At 42.8% G+C, this 16338-nt stretch overlaps 1 protein-coding gene and 1 long non-coding RNA gene across 2 annotated transcripts in view; one reads left to right on the top strand and one right to left on the bottom strand.

Annotated features, from left to right (window-relative positions):
• The window catches only part of LOC111962801 (nuclear receptor subfamily 2 group C member 1-A), a 36718-nt gene extending 26005 nt beyond the window's left edge, over positions 1 to 10713 (bottom strand). Inside the window, 7 exon segments of the mRNA XM_070443248.1 lie at positions 267 to 363; positions 3321 to 3489; positions 3974 to 4153; positions 4253 to 4331; positions 7304 to 7540; positions 9098 to 9223; positions 10375 to 10713. Of these exon segments, the coding sequence (XP_070299349.1) occupies positions 267 to 363; positions 3321 to 3489; positions 3974 to 4153; positions 4253 to 4331; positions 7304 to 7540; positions 9098 to 9166 (831 nt within the window). The 5' untranslated portion in view covers positions 9167 to 9223; positions 10375 to 10713.
• A 2267-nt stretch (positions 10714 to 12980) lies between these two features.
• Positions 12981 to 14719, top strand: LOC139027611 (uncharacterized). The gene is made up of 2 exons (XR_011479747.1): positions 12981 to 13328; positions 13414 to 14719. It is a non-coding gene; the product is annotated as an uncharacterized lncRNA (long non-coding RNA).
• The last annotated feature ends 1619 nt before the right edge of the window (positions 14720 to 16338 follow it).

The raw sequence follows: 16338 nt of genomic DNA, 5'->3' as shown, positions 1-16338 counted from the left end.
TTGGGGAACCCTGTTGGGGCTACTGGAGGACCACGGGTGGAGGACCAGGGTTGGGGAACCCTGTTGGGGCTACTGGAGGACCAGGGTGGGGCTGGAGGACCAGGGTTGGGGAACCCTGTTGGGGCTACTGGAGAACCAGGGTGGGGCTGGTGAACCAGGGTGGGGCTGGAGGACCAGGGTGGGGCTGGAGGACCAGGGTTGGGGAACCCTGCCTTAGCAATTACCAAATGAAAGCGAGCCATCTGTTGTGTGCTGCAGTTACTCACCGATTCAGGGGATGTGGGGACCAGGATGCTGTTCTCTAGCTTGGGAAAAGGCTGCTGGATGTTCAGGAGCATGCTCGACTCCAGCAAACTGGCTGACCTGCAAACACATACACACTTCAATTCTACCTTCCAATCACAGAGATCTCAAATGGCTGTACAGTTGGTTGGTGAAAATAGGTGGTCCTCATTCTGTTAACGCTCTCCACATCTCCTTGTCTTCATCTACAATGATCTGAATGAAAACCATCCAAGTGAACCCCAGTCTAAATGGTGAGCTACTACCACCATATTGTTTTCACCTGTCAAGTATTGTCCAATCAGATGAAGGGGAGGAGACACCTATTATGCCAATTGCCCCACTGCTGAAGCAGGGGTCAGCGACGGGTCGATCCTTTCTTGAGCGGATGTTCGGGGGGGCCGGAACATAATGACTAATAATGTATACACTGCAAATTGACCGCAAGAAGCCCAAACAGATATAATATTTAAAGCAAAATCATTTCAAATGTTGTTGTTTTTTGGGCTTAGAAAACTTGGGGTGGGGGGGAACGACGACAAATAACCATGGCATCAGAGCCTAAAATTAACACCCACCACCTGCCAAACGCGGGTAGATTTTGGCATTGGCGGTAAAGAATGTCTAATTCGCCAGCCACGTTGGCGTGGCAACACTCTGGGCTCTACAGTGCAAGGCTTTAATAGAGATAGTCACAGTTGTGATTTATAGCTAAATAAATGTCGCAGATAGCTGTTTTCAAAGTATTTCTGCAATTTTGGTAATGCACAAAGAAATCTGAATCCTAACATTATCGCTATCCCACCTCGCGCAGCAACACTGCCTTTCTGGGGGGCAGAGAGCACTGAAAGATGTGTTTTTAGACAATGGGCACAAAAGTTGGTCCAATTTACTCAAACATCTACTAAAGTGAGACTTGGTCGTCATGTTCCTTGGCTAATTACATTGTTTTGTTCACAAGCTTAGCTGATTTTCTGTTTGAGTAGGCTCCCACTGCTAGCAAAAAGAGACATCGTTGGCCTCTACTAGCGACATTCTCACAGGCACACACGATGACTCAAGTGGCCTTGTTACCAAGGTAACGTTAAAGGAGCAGCTAGATATTTGTCAGATATTTTTGTTAAAATACTTAGGTCACAGAATAGTAAATAAAATCTAGTAATATTACTTCTTACTAGAAATACATTTCTTGTTTTAGAAACATTACTAAGCATGCTCATCCATTTTTTTTGGTGTAATTATGGCAAAACAAATATTTTGGTTGGTAAAAGAATCAGAGTGGCTGGTAGATTGTTAAATCTACCTGCCTCGGTGGCTGTTATAAAAAAWATATATATGTTTTAGGCCCTGCCMGACATAGAGAATGAAAGAGGCCTCCTCTTTGTATCTGTCCCATTATGGCTCCTGTGAGAACATTTAGGCCATCTCCATTTTGAAGTACTCAATGTTCTTCTTCTACTCCTACTTCTAAGAGTTGGTAAATAAACAAAGCGTGCATTACTGCCACCCGGAGTGTCTTGTTTGAACATGTATAAAGCCAAGGTMGGCAATTTACTGCCACCTACAGTTATGGAATGTTGGCTCACGAGTTAAAAATTGGCTGATAGCTGCTGATGAACTGGGCCCAGTTTTTCGAAAAGTGATCCATCTCGCCGATAAGATGAAATGCATAGAAATAGAATGAACAGAACGGACGAATCATTGACTTGCATGGGGACTCACGTTCTATTTATTCTATGCAATTAATCCTGTCCGATAAGCAAAATCCAGATAAATAGCTTTGGAAAAACTGTGCCCTAGATGAAATGATCACCTAACCTGGCAATGCATCCCACACAGAGCTAACAGAGGAGTATGCGCTATGTGCGTTTTGAGGCCGTGTTTGGTACGACCCTCACGTTCCTATATTCAGCCACTTCAACCCAACTTCCTAATTGAAATAGATTGAGTTTTTAAAATTTTATTTCACCTTTATTTAACCAGGTAGACCAGATGAGAACAAGTTCTCATTTACAACTGCGACCTGGCCAAGATAAAGCAAAGCAGTGCGACAAAAACAACACAGAGTTACAGATGGGATAAACAAACGTACAGTCAATAACACAATAGAAAAATCTATGTACAGTGTGTGCAAATGTAGTAAGATTAGGGAGGTAAGGCAATAAATAGGCCATAGTGGCAAAATAATTGCAATTTATTATTAACACTAGTGATAGACGTGCAGATGATGTGCAAGTAGAGAATACTGGGGTGCAAAAGAGCTAAATAAATAAATAATATGGGGATGAGGTAGCTGGGTGGGCTATTTACAGATGGGCTGTGTACAGGTGCAGTGATCGGTGAGCTGCTCTGACAGCTGATGTTTAAAGTTAGTGAGGGAGATATAAGTCTCCAGCTTCAGTGATTTTTGCAATTCGTTCCAGTCATTGGCAGCAGAGAACTGGAAGGAAAGGCAGCCAAAGMAAGTGTTGGCTTTGGGGATGACCAGTGAAATATACCTGCTGGAGCACGTGCTACGGGTGGGTGTTGCTATGATGACCAGTGAGCTGAGATAAGGCGGGGCTTTACCTAGCAAAGACTTATAGATGACCTGGAGCCAGTGGGTTTGGCGACAAATATGTAACGAGGGCCTGCCAACGAGAGCGTACAGGTCGCAGTGGTGGGTAGTATATGGGGCTTTGGTTGACATAACGCATGGCACTGTGATAGACTACATCCAATTTGCTGAGTAGAGTGCTGGAGGCTATTTTGTAAATTACTTTGCCGAAGTCAAGGATCGGTAGGATGGTCAGTTTTACGAGGGTATGTTTGGCAGCATGAGTGAAGGAGGCTTTGTTGTGAAATAAGAAGCCAATTGTAGATTTAATTTTGGATTGGAGATGCTTAACGTGAGTCTGGAAGGAGAGTTTACAGTCTAACCAGACACCTAGGTATTTGTAGTTGTCCACATATTCTATGAACCGTCCAGAGTAGTGATGCTAGTCGTTGGCCCCGTCATTGCTCAGTGTGAATGGGGCCCTTTAAGCCAGCTGTAGTACCTGGCTGTCTCCTTGTAGTACCTGGCGGTCTCCTTGTCAGTGACGAAGGTGGGCGTGGCAGCCAGGGGACTACACAGGTTCTTCCTGATGTAGATCTTCTCTGTAGACGCAGCACAGTTGATAGACTTCTCTCTGGATACATCCACRGGCTTCCTCTCACACTGAACGGCTGAGAGACAGGAAGAGAACAGTTAACTTTAATCCGCCATGCTTATGTGCATTTTGTGATCGACTGCATTGCAGTCGGACTACACAGAACCAGTGATTTACAAATCACCTTCCATCCCAAATAACTACTCATTATGGCTGTATACACAGGCAGCTAAATTAAGATATTTCGCCAATTCATTTGCATATNCCATGCTAGCTAATGTGCATGCTGATTCACATAATGACTACATTACAGTCAGACTGGGCAGAATCACTGATTTACAAAACCCCATCCCAAATAATGCCATCAATATTAGCGATTCCGCACCTCAACCTTGCCCAAACCGATCCCTCTCAAACATGTTGTCTAATAAAAGCAACTCAGGGTATTGTGGAACACTGCAGATGTTGACACAAACAGAGAGGACACGATTCCTTGATTTCCATGTTTGATCAACATGATATTTCAGTATGTGAACGTCAGTAAGTGGGCAGGTACTCACAGTCCTGTTTCATGCCCAGGACCATGCAGCGCTGCAGTCTGCAGTACTGGCAGCGGTTCCTYTGGTGCTTGTTGATGACACATTCTCCAGACCCCCGGCATGTATAAACCAGGTTCTTCCTGATGCTGCGCTTGAAGAAACCCTTACAGCCCTCACAGCTCACTGCCCCGTAGTGACGGCCTGGGGGCCGGAGGAGGAGAGGGAACAGAGTCAGTCACACAAGGAGAAGAGAGGGTGTGTGTGTGTACGTGTACAAGTTCAACTGTATTTACTTCCTACCTGAGGCCCTGTCTCCACACACCACACAGTACTCCACCACAGGCTTGGCAAGTGCCTGGTCTGACCCTTCTGTCACAAACTGGAAATACAACACACACAAAAAAAAAAGCAAAACAGGCATTCATATCAGATGTCAAAGGTACTTTTAGGGCCTGTTTCCCTGACACAGATTAAACATAGTCCTGGACTAAATGGACTGCCAGTCTCATCCAGAGCGCAGGCTAATATGAATTAGAGAGGTGTGACCCCATCCATCAGCTGTATACCAAAACGGCCAGATTGTATCTTTAATCTGCCCTGGGGAAACCAGCCCTTTGTGACTAACAGCAATAGTCTAAGTATGTACAAAGTAAGACTAGACCAGGGGTGTCAAACTCATTCCACGGAGGAACTAGTGTCTGCTGGTTTTATTATTCTCTGTCAAGTTGCGTCCAATTAACCACTTCTCTACACATGAGTAGTGGCCTTTATGGATAGGGCTACAATGAAATGTTTCTTCACACACACTATTTTACTTCAGTTCCCTTTCTTCTTCTTTTTTTTTTAACAACAAAATCATATATAGACAAAACAATAGAGAACCAACTTAACATTTACATACATTTCAACAAACATGATTGACATCACACTTCCTCAGATCCACATGTTCCCACTGTATCCACACCCAATGTTGTTTCTAATGCTTGTAGGGCCTTGCCCCATTGGACTTCAAATTGTGTTGTTGCTTTAATTTATTTGACTAGGTAAGTTGACTGAGAACACATTCTCATTTACAGAAACGACCCGGGGAATAGTTACAGGGGAGAGGAGTGAATGAGCCAATTGGAAGCTGTTTTGGCACTTGCAATGCCAGGGTTGTGGGTTCAATTCCCACGGGGGACCAGCACAAACAAATATGAAAATGTACACACTCACTACTGTAAGTCGCTCTGGATAAGAGCGTCTGCTAAATGACATAATTGTAAAAATGTAAATGTCTGTAGCCAGATTATTAAGTATTTGATTCTTCCATTCCATTAATGTCCGAGTATCATTTAACTTCTAGTATTACACTTAAATGTTTTTCTTACAGAAGAAATAAGAAAAGTAGTAATTGAAAGTGAAGAGTTTGGAGATGATGGGGAAAATGAGTAAAGTTCAAAGTTCACCTGACAAGACTGAATCCAAACATTACACAGTTGATTGTGCATTTTACATTTACTGTACTTTGACACATTTGTTGATAACGCAATGTGAAAATACTCTATATACATTCCAACTCTTTAAAGTGTGCACAGTCCCTACATAATTTCTATGAACTTTTATGATTTAAAGAAGAGTCTTCAACCATAAGGTGTTTTTTTAAGCTCTCCTAGCTGTGCCGTTGAGGAACTAGAGAAAGCACACTTGTAGTTGTTTAGGTTGGAAAACAATCCTGCATCCCCCCCCATCACACAATTACGGTTGTTGTTTACGCAATCCAAAAACAGCCCATTATAAATCCCAATCTGGGTCAGGTGGGCATCATTTGAAAGCTTGTTCTATTGGCAACATGACTAGCTAAYTTATAAAATCCAATCTTACAGTGTTAGGCTTTCACTGGGCAATTCAGAGAAATATAATTTTGGTGCTCGTAGAAAGGAGTCATGCGTGCATTCAGGTCCGTGTTCCACGGAAAATGTTCTTCACAATAAATAAACATAGGCTCATTCTGTTCAGAACACCACAGGGTATCGAGTACCACAGTATGAGTCATAATACCCATAAAACCTAGGGGGTCAAATAAGGAAATGGTTCCATTATTCATTTTTCCCATAGGAGATTTTAGAAACCCTATAAATAAGTGCTGTGTTTCGTGCAGGCTTACCCTGGCGTGACGTTTTGATAACTGTAAATCTCTCTAGGACAAGGTGACTTTTATCAACATAGTCACCTGTATTATCCCCACAAAAATTAAATGCTAATTATCTTCTAGTGTGACCATCATAAAAAAACTACAAATGTCATGATGATCTGGAGGAGACTGCCGAATCGAGGAAAACGTAAGAATCTCTGGATTAACCATGTAATGTTAGCTAAATTTAGTAATGAATAAATTGGCGACATTTCTTTAAATTGATAATTCTGTGAACTGTTTTGTTCAAGTTTTAAATTGACACAATACCTGTTAGCAWAGGTGTCAGCTAGAGATGACGTGCAGGAGCTTGCAGGGARTCGTAGTCTTGCATGATGTCTAATTTGATGCTAATTAGCATTTTCGAATCTGAGAGTAAATAGAGCCGAATATATTGATAAAACTCACCTTGTCCGAGAGATTTACATGGTTATCAAAACATAACGTCAGGGTAAGCCTACACGAAACATAGCCCTTATTTTAAGTGTTTCCTAAACTCTCCATGGGAAAAATTTATGGTGAAAAAACAAATTTCATCTGTTTGACCGCTAGGTTTTATGGGTATTATGACACCTCCACCGTGGGGCTCGATGACGCCATGTCATCTTGTAACTGTACATCAAACATAGTGATCATAAACGTTGACACTGTGTATGACATGAGTTTTATGATATGGAAACATAAAGTGCACATTTGGGCTTACGGGCGTTTGACTTGCTTGTATTACAGCAAAGTGGTATTTATTATAATCCTTGTCTCATCTTTCAAAATACACAGAGTTCTCCAAATTTACAGCATTTCCCCTCACAGTTGTCCAATTAGCAGGACGGATGGGGGAAACTTCTTGTCGCACGGTGCTCAAGTTCAGAATGGTCAATCAAAACCCATACAGAGCTGTGAAGCACAGAGCCAGAGCTATGACGTCATTTACTGTACAGTCACTACGTTCCAATTTAGGCACTTATCAGTGCCCAAATCTGACATTTTCGACCCGTTTATGGGTATGAGTGTAAAGGGCTACGACTTAAACAACCAGGTGAGTTCCAAACTAGTCAGTGACATTATTTGATAAATCAAGTACAAGGGACTTGTCTAAACCTGTAGAAACTACCCTCCATGGATACAGTTTGACGTCTGCTGACTAGAATATCATTGGTGGTGCAGGTCAAGGCTTCTACCTGGATCTGCTGGCCGGACAGGTCAGGTGAGGCAAACAGCAGCTGGTTGACCCCTGAACCGTCTGGGGCCGCCAGGATCACCTTTCCCGGGGACGAGGCCTCTTGCTTGGCTAGGATTACCTTGCCTGGCGTAGAGTAGTCTGCATTAGCCAGGATAAACTGCTGCTTGCCACCAGAACCCTGCTCCAACGCCGTCACGATCTGGATCTTCTGGCCCGTCGCCTGGTCCGTCACGATCTGGAGGGGAAGGGGAGGAGAAGAGTCAAGTCAAATGAGAATGACAGAAACCAACAAGTAATATTGGGTCTGAAGCTAATATGCTCCGTTTATTTTTATAATTTGTTTCATTCTGAACATAACCACTATATTTTGGGTCCGTCCCACTGTTCTGACGAGCAAAATAAAGTTCTGAACCAGTTTGAAACCAAAATCAATTACTTCCCCAATCAGTGCGGATAAAGCAGCTAAGCTAGTTTACATGCGTGATGGACAGACAAATATAACCTATGGCGCAAGATGCGACTGACATTTTGTGGCTGGGGAAAGAGCGAGAGAGGGTTGAGGAGGCTTGAAACACTGGGCATCTTGTTATCTTGTGGGTGAAGAGTGGCACCAGAATTAAAAACAAGTTTGACCTTTTTGTAGTAAATAAATCCAACGTGAAACGTGATAACTTGGGCTACCGTATCCTTAATTAGCATTGACAAAGTTAATCCATTCTTCTGTAGCTAAATTTTCTCCCCATCTAATGAATCACGTTAGTAATGTCAGTACAATAGCCTATGCTTCGGATGGGGGAGGGGCAGGTAGCCTAAACACACACACCGGCAAAGATTTTCAGCTTGCAGACAGATACTGTAATACATTTTTGAGTGACAAAGTGGGGTCTTTGCATAGGTGCTTTGTTGCGTTTTTACGTGGTACTAGAAAAATGCCTGGAACGTAAAAGAACGTTATTAACCATTAGCCAGGATGGCTCCCGGGTGGCGCAGTGGTCTAGGGCACTGCATCGCAGTGCTAGCTGCGCCACCAGAGTCTCTGGGTTCGCGCCCAGGCTGGGCTGGGTTCGCGCCCAGGCTCTGTCGCAGCCGGCCGCAACCGGGAGATCCGTGGGGCGACGCACAATTGGCATAGCGTCGTCCGGGTTAGGGAGGGTTTGGCCGGTAGGGATATCCTTGTCTCAGTATGTTAAAAAAAATGTAATAAAATGTATGCACTCTACTGTAAGTCGCTCTGGATAAGAGCGTCTGCTCTTGGCCGGTAGGGATATCCTTGTCTCAGTATGTAAAAATGTAATAAAATGTATGCACTCTACTGTAAGTCGCTCTGGATAAGAGCGTCTGCTAAATGACTAAAATGTAAAATGTAAATGTAACCAGTTCCCATTATTTTAAAATGACAGTTCTTTTCCAGAACAGTATGGATCACTTTTGTTCCAGGTTCTGTTTATGTCCCTTGAAAATGTGCATTATTTTTCTGTTTTCGGATCTGTTCCCTAAACCGGTTCCAACCCCCAGTTAGGATACTGTCTGAAGCTAATACGCTCCATTATGGGTTGTTGAATGCTGATGATAAACAGTATTCTGTTTATAGTGTCCCGTACCTTTACAATGGAATCCAACCCTGAAGCTATTAGTTCTGCTACTTGCTAACCTTAAAGTCATACGAAGCTACTCGCCATGCATATGTTGACTCATAAAAGCCTTGACCTAGGGAGAAGAGATGATCTGAGACATGGATGTCACGCCATTGGAGTCTACAGCCATGTCTCAGGGTCCCGGTCCATTATATTACCTGGATACGATGTCCCATCATGCCACCGTCAGCTGAGACCAGCTGAATCCTCTGAGTGTGTCCGTCCATGACGCCGATTCTGTTTCCTTCTGCTGCTCACATCAAAGCCCCATGAGGCACATCAAACTGCAGTAGAGGGAAGGAATGTTTCACACAGTTAGTAGTTACTCAAGGGTATGCATTGATAATCAAAAATAAATATGTTGTGATCAGAGCAAGGTTTCAGTAGAGTCAAGGTTGAGAAAATCTGCATTGAAAGCTTTTTGTTTTGCATTGCATAAGGAAGACAACATCAGGAAACAGTATGTATATGCATACAATGAGTGGGACTCATACAGTGATCCTTACATGTGTTTGAACATGGGCCAGTTCTAGCAACATTTGGACATCTCACTGTACTGTGCACGTGACATTAAAATGTGACAATGGAAAATGTTTTGAGGTTCCCATGTCCTAACTTCAGCTAGCTATCTTGCTAACTTAGCTAGAAAGAGTCAAATACAGGAAGCTACCTAGGAAGTTCATGGCTTCTTATGTGAGCAAACAGGGTTGCGTTAATTAAAGTAAATGTTGCGCAGCTAGTTAACTTTTGGGAGATGCAGGGTTATATGAGCAACTTTGTATACTATTGACATGTTAGCTGGCTAACGTTAGTTAACTGTGGCGCACACCGTGAAATGCAATGTCGCACGGCCTAGCGTGCTAAGCTAACGTTAGCTAGCTTCTGCTTTTTTGGCCTTCTACGCCAAGTTGATAAATATCACAGAAAATGTAGCTCGTTATACATAAATAGCCATGGGTGTAAACACAACAAATAAGCTCTGGTCTAGTAGTTATTTAAAATCGATGCGGAAGATAAAGGTATTTCTTTTCCTGTGGGTGAAAGGTCAAAATTGAAGGGTTAAAGAACGCTAGGGTTCAAGGCCCATAGGAGAACGCAGCGAACGGCGGGACTATCGCGTTTGGCAACAAGGCTCAGATCGCACACATTTGCAACGATTTAAGGTTATTGTTAGTCTGTTACAATTCAACATTTAGCTAGCTGGTTGTGTTCATACTTACAAACATTAGTTCTGGAAATCGGGACGCCTTATTTGCGCTAGTTCGAAGATCGCTAACGTTACTTAGCATCTGCGCACAGGATTCACACAGAACACTCGCTACCCAGCAAACACGTTTTAGCCAATACCTGGCACACGAATAGCGATTTGTTTGATTTACGTTTAGTGTCATAACACCGACTATCCGTGTGGTTTTGATATAATATCCTTACTTGCCGGTTATGGTGCACTGTCTTGGTCCGGAACCGTTAGCTAAGGCTGTTAGCTAATGGCAGTTTAGGCTGCTGGCTTGGAAAATGTATTCTTCCTCCTTGTGTTACATGACGGAGCTGACCAACGTGTCGTTTGATATGAGCTTTTGCGCGCACAATCCAGTTGTCTTACCTATTATTGTGCGGTGCTCTCGTATTGTGTGTCGATGTTTAATAAATTAATGCTATTTTTTCTGTCTGCTGCTGCTTCAGGGAGGGTCAGAGTTCGTGACCTTTTTTCTCAAAACACGTTGTGTTGCTCACGCGCAGTAGTTTGGACACACGGGCATGGCTAGACGGAAGGTCCCTGCTATCCAATAATGTGTATACACCATGGATGACTGACAGGGGGCGCTGTATTGAAGCCATCTTGGTACTTCTCAATTGTAAAATATTTTGGAAGCTATAGAAAATGCATTTATTGACGTCAACATTAGTTTTGACGCATTAATTTTCTATTACAAACCCATTTAGCCATGGATGTCGATTAAGTCAGCCCCCGCACCTCTCTGATTCAGAGGGGTTGGGTTAAATGCGGAAGACACATTTCAGTTGTACAACTGACTCGGTATCCCCCTTTCCGTTTCCCTTAATGCGTTGTTCTAAATTGTGTTATGTAAGCTAAACAAACATGAACAAGTAACATTTTGCTTAAATACATATTTTTTTATACTGATGTTATTTTCCCAACTACAACTAAGGTATGAACGCCAAATGTGCTTTTTTAAAATATAAAATAATGGTTAAAATGCTGTGTAAAAGGCTTACTAGCACGAAATTTGGCATGAATGACCAGTTCCCTAAGGAAATTGCAGAATGGTGTAAAGTTCTGTATCCAATTTAAGGAAAATAGATTGAAAGGGAAACGCGTAGCTCTCGTTAATAAACTATTGATAACCAGTTGTTCAGAGACAGACTACTCCATGGCTATTTTAAAAATTACGTTTTCAGGAGGCGGAAAATAAGGAAACACACAATTCTAGTCTTGTTATGGATTGTAATAAACTCAGCAAGAAAAGAAACGTCCTCACTGTCAACTGCGTTTATTTTCAGCAAACTTAACATGTGTAAATAATTGTATAAACATAAGATTCAACAAAAAAGATATAAACTGAACAAGTCTCACTGACATGTGACTAACAGAAATGGAATAATGTGTCCCTGAACAGAGGGGGGTCCGAATCAAAAGTAACAGCCAGTATCTGGTGTGGCCACCAGCTGCATTAAGTACTGCAGTGCATCTCCTCATGGACTGCACCAGATTTGCCAGTTCTTGCTGTGAGATGTTACCCCACTCTTCCACCAAGGCACCTGCAAGTTCCCGGACATTTCTGGGGGGAATGGCCCTAGCCCTCCGATCCAACAGGTCCCAGACGTGCTCAATGGGATTGAGATACGGGCTCTTCGCTGGCCATGGCAGAACACTGACATTCCTGTCTTGCAGGAAATCACGCACAGAACGAGCAGTATGGCTGGTGGCATTGTCATGCTGGAGAGTCATGTCAGGATGAGCCTGCAGGAAGGGTACCAAATGTCTTCCCTGTTACGCACAGCATTGAGATTGCCTACAATGACATGCTCAGTCCGATGATGCTGTGACACACTGCCCCAGACCATGACGGACCCTCCAGCTCAATCCCGCTCCAGAGTACAGGCCTCGGTGTAACGCTCATTCCTTCGATGATAAACGCAAATCTGACGACCACCCCTGGTGAGACAAAACCGTGACTTGTCTGTGAAGAGCACTTTTTGCCAGTCCTGTCTGGTCCAGCAACAGGGTGTTTGTGCCTATAGGCGAGCGACGTTGTTGCCGGTGATGTCTGGCGAGGACCTGCCTTAGAACAGGCCTACAAGCCCTCAGTTCAGCCTCTCTCAGCCTATTGCGGACAGTCTGAGCACTGATGGAGGGATTGTGCGTTCCTGGTGTAACTTGGGCAGTTGTTGTTGCCATCCTGTACCTGTCCCGCAGGTGTGATGTTCGGATGTACCGATCCTGTGCAGGTGTTACACGTGGTCTGCCACTGCGAAAATGATCAGCTGTCCGTCCTGTCTCCCTGTTGAGCTGTCTTAGGCATCTCACAGTATGGACATTGCAATTTATTGCCCTGGCCACATCTGCAGTCCTCATGCCTCCTTGCAGCATGCCTAAGGCACATTCACGCAGATGAGCAGGGACCCTGGGCATCTTTCTTTTGGTGTTTTTCAGAGTCAGTAGACAGGCCTCTTTAGTGTCCTAAGTTTTCATACCTGTGACCTTACCTGCCTACCATCGGCAAGCTGTTAGTCTAAACAACCGTTCCACAGGTGCATGTTCATTAATTGTTTATGGTTCATTGAACAAGCACGGGAAAAAGTGTTTAAACCCACAGATGAAGATCTGTGAGGTTATTTGGATTTTTACGAATTATCTTTGAAAGACAGGGTCCTGAAAAAGGGACGTTTCTTTTTTTGCTGAGTTTATTTATGTTTATTTTTTATAAATTTGCAAAATTTCTAAAAATATATTTTCACTTTATTTATTAAACATTTAATTGACTAGGCAAATCAGTTAAGAACAAATTCTTATATATAATGACGGCCTAGTGTGTGTAGATTGATTACTTTTTACATTACAGCCTTATTCTAAAATGTGGAAAAGGGGGAAGGGGTCTGAATACTTTCCCGAATGCACTGTATATACAGTACCAGTCAAAAGTTTGGACACCTACTCATTCCAGTTTTTTTTTTTTTTTTTACTATTTTCTACATTATAAAATAATAGTGAAGACATTAAAACTATGAAATAACACATGGAATCATGTAGTAACCAAAAAAGTGTTAAACAAATCAAAATATATTTTAGATTCTTCAAAGTAGCCACCCTTTGCCTTGATGATAGCTTTGCACACTCTTGGCATTCTTCTCAACCAGTTTCATGAGGTAGTCACCTGGAATGCATTTCAATTAACAGGTGTTCCTTTATTAAAAGTTCATTTGTGGAATTTCTTTCCTTAATGCTTTTGAGCCAATCAGTTGTGTTGTAAAAGGTAGGGGGTGGTATACAGAAGATAGCCCTATTTGGTAAAAGAAGTACATATTATGGCAAGAACAGCTCAAATAAGCAAAGAGAAACAACAGTCCATCCTTACCTTAAGACATGAAGGTCAGTGAATACAGAACATTTAAAGAACTTTGAAAATGTCTTCAAGTGCAGTCGCAAAAACCATCATGCGCGATGATGAAACTGGCTCTCATGAGGAATACCACAGGAAAGGAAGACCCAGAGTTACCTATGCTGCATTGGGAACTTATCCAATTAGAGGTACCAGCCTCAGAAATTGCAGCCCAAATAAATGTTTCAGAGTTCAAGTAACAGACACATCTCAACATCAACTGTTCAGAGGAGACTGCGTGAATCAGGCCTTCATGGTTGAATTGCTGCAAAGAAACCACTACTAAAGGACACCAATAAGAAGAGACTTGCTTGGGCCAAGAAACACAAGCAATGGACATTAGACCGGTGGAGTCCAAATTTTAGATTTTTGGTTCCAACCGCCGTATCTTTGTGCGACACAGAGTAGATGAACGGATGATCTCTGCATGTGTCGTTCCCACCGTGAAGCATGGAGGCGGAGGTGTGATGGTGACACTGTCAGTGATTTATTTAGAATTCAAGGCACACTTAACCAGCATGGCTACCACAGCATTCTGCAGCGATACGCCATCCCATCTGGTTCGCACTTAGTGCGACTATCATTTGTTTTTCAACAGGACAATCACCCAACACACTTCCAAGCTGTGTAAGGGCAATTTGACCACGGAGAGTGATGGAGTGCTGCATCAGATGACCTGGCCTCCACAATCACACAATTGATAGGGTTTGGGATGAGTTGGACCGCAGAGTGAAGGAAAAGCAGCCAACAAGTGCTCAGCATACGTGGGAACTTCTTCAAGACTATTGGAAAAGCATTCTTTATGAAGCTGGTTGAGAGAATGCGAAGAGTGTGCATAGCTGTCATCAAGGCAAAGAGCATCTACTTTGAAGAATCAAAAATATATTCTGATTTCTTTAACACTTTTTTGGTTACTACATTATTCCATGTGTGTAATTTCATAGTTTGTTTTGATGTCTWKACTATTATTCTACAATGTAGAAAATAATAAATATAAAGAAACCCTTGAATGTGTAGGTGTGTCCAAATTTGACTGGTACTGTACATATACACTACCGTTCAAAAGATTGGGGTCACTTAGAAATGTCCTTGTTTAAAATGTCCTTGCTGAAAACTGTTGTTCTGATTAAAAAAGCAATAAAATTGGCCTTCTTTAAACTAGTTGAGTATCTGGAGCATCAGCATTTGTGGGTTCGATTACAGGCTCAAAACGACCAGAAACAAAGACCTTTCTTCTGAAACTCGTCAGTCTGTTCTTGTTCTGAGAATTGAAGGCTATTCCATGCAAGAAATTGCCAAGAAACTGAAGATCCTGTACAATGCTGTGTACTACTCCATTCACATAAAAGCACAAACTAGCTCTAACCAGAATAGAAAGAGGCCCCGGTGCACAACTGAGCAAGAGGATAAGTACATTAGAGTGTGTAAACTTTACCCTTTGCACACGCACTTCACAGAGTAGGCATCCCTAATGGAAAGATGCAAATAAAGCAAGTGACGAATCACAAATCTACAGCCATTGTTATCCTGCATTCTAAATGCGTGTCACGGGTCTGGGTCGGATCTGATAGGATTGTCTTGGGTATGTGAAATTTTAACTGGCCCGTACAGACCAAAATGCAACTGCTGAGGTAGAGAGAGACATTTTATAATTTATGCTGCTGCTTTTCACAAGAGTGAAGCCTGTGGATCCAGCCTGTTGTTGGCCAATAGCTTGTTGTTGGCCAATCATAAGTCATCAAAGCAGCATTAGGCTGCAGTCATAGAGCCTCTGTGTGTGGCAAAAGTTAGGAGATCTAATCAATGGAAGATGGAATTAAATTGACGTAATTAAAAGTTGAAGGATAGGCTACAACGACCAAGAGCCAATAGGCAGGCTGCTACTTAACATGCTGAATGGAGTTGTGGTTTGTAACTGTAGGATGACAAAGCACATGCACTGCAGCCTCAGTTAGCCTAGCTAGCTTCTCCCGGTTTGATGCAGTCCAACAGGCACTACATAATCATATTTGATGATGAATAAAATAACCTAGCTATGGCAGCTATTAGTCTACTATAGCACGAGTCAGCTTTGTTGGTTGCTGTCTCGTCTCTCCCTCCTCCCTGTGTCACTCGCTCACAGTACGGCCTCTCCCTTCTCTCGCGCTTTATCAGCTCCGGTTAACAAAGTAGCTTTAAAAAAATAAGAATAAAGAATTTTCTGCTGCTTCCCTCACTCTGATCGGGTCTGGATCTGATCGGGTCTGGATCTGACCAGATCGATACGGAACGGGTCTAGCTGTCCTCGGGTCCGTTCAGAAGGGGTCTGGTTGTGCTCGGGTCCGTTTAGAACGGGTCTCTATTTTTTAAAATGTATATATTCACGACGGGTCCAGTTGGGAAAGCCCCAGGTCTATTTAGGGTCCCAAAAGTTGGACCCGATCCTAGGTAAAGACCTATAGTTCTTCTCACCCCCTTCCATAGACTTACACAGTAATTATGATGACTTCCAAAGGACGTCCTCCAACCTATCAGAGCTCTTGCAATATGAACTGACATGTTGTTCACCCAATCAAAGGATCGGAGAATTAATCTAGTACTGAAAGCATAAGCTACAGCTAGCTAGCACTGCAGTGCATAAAATGTGGTGAGTAGTTGAGATGAGAGAGCTAGCTATATTTTGTTGTATTTTTTTCCCACTTTCACTTACTGTACTTAGCTAGTAAATGCAGCTAGCTAGTTTAGCCTAATCAAACAGAGAGGGATTCTATGTTAGCTAGCTGGCTAAGGCTATCCAA

The sequence above is a fragment of the Salvelinus sp. IW2-2015 genome, linkage group LG4q.1:29, assembly GCF_002910315.2.
Source record: "Salvelinus sp. IW2-2015 linkage group LG4q.1:29, ASM291031v2, whole genome shotgun sequence".
Taxonomy (NCBI): domain Eukaryota; kingdom Metazoa; phylum Chordata; class Actinopteri; order Salmoniformes; family Salmonidae; genus Salvelinus; species Salvelinus sp. IW2-2015.
This window is presented reverse-complemented; position numbering and strand designations above follow the sequence as displayed.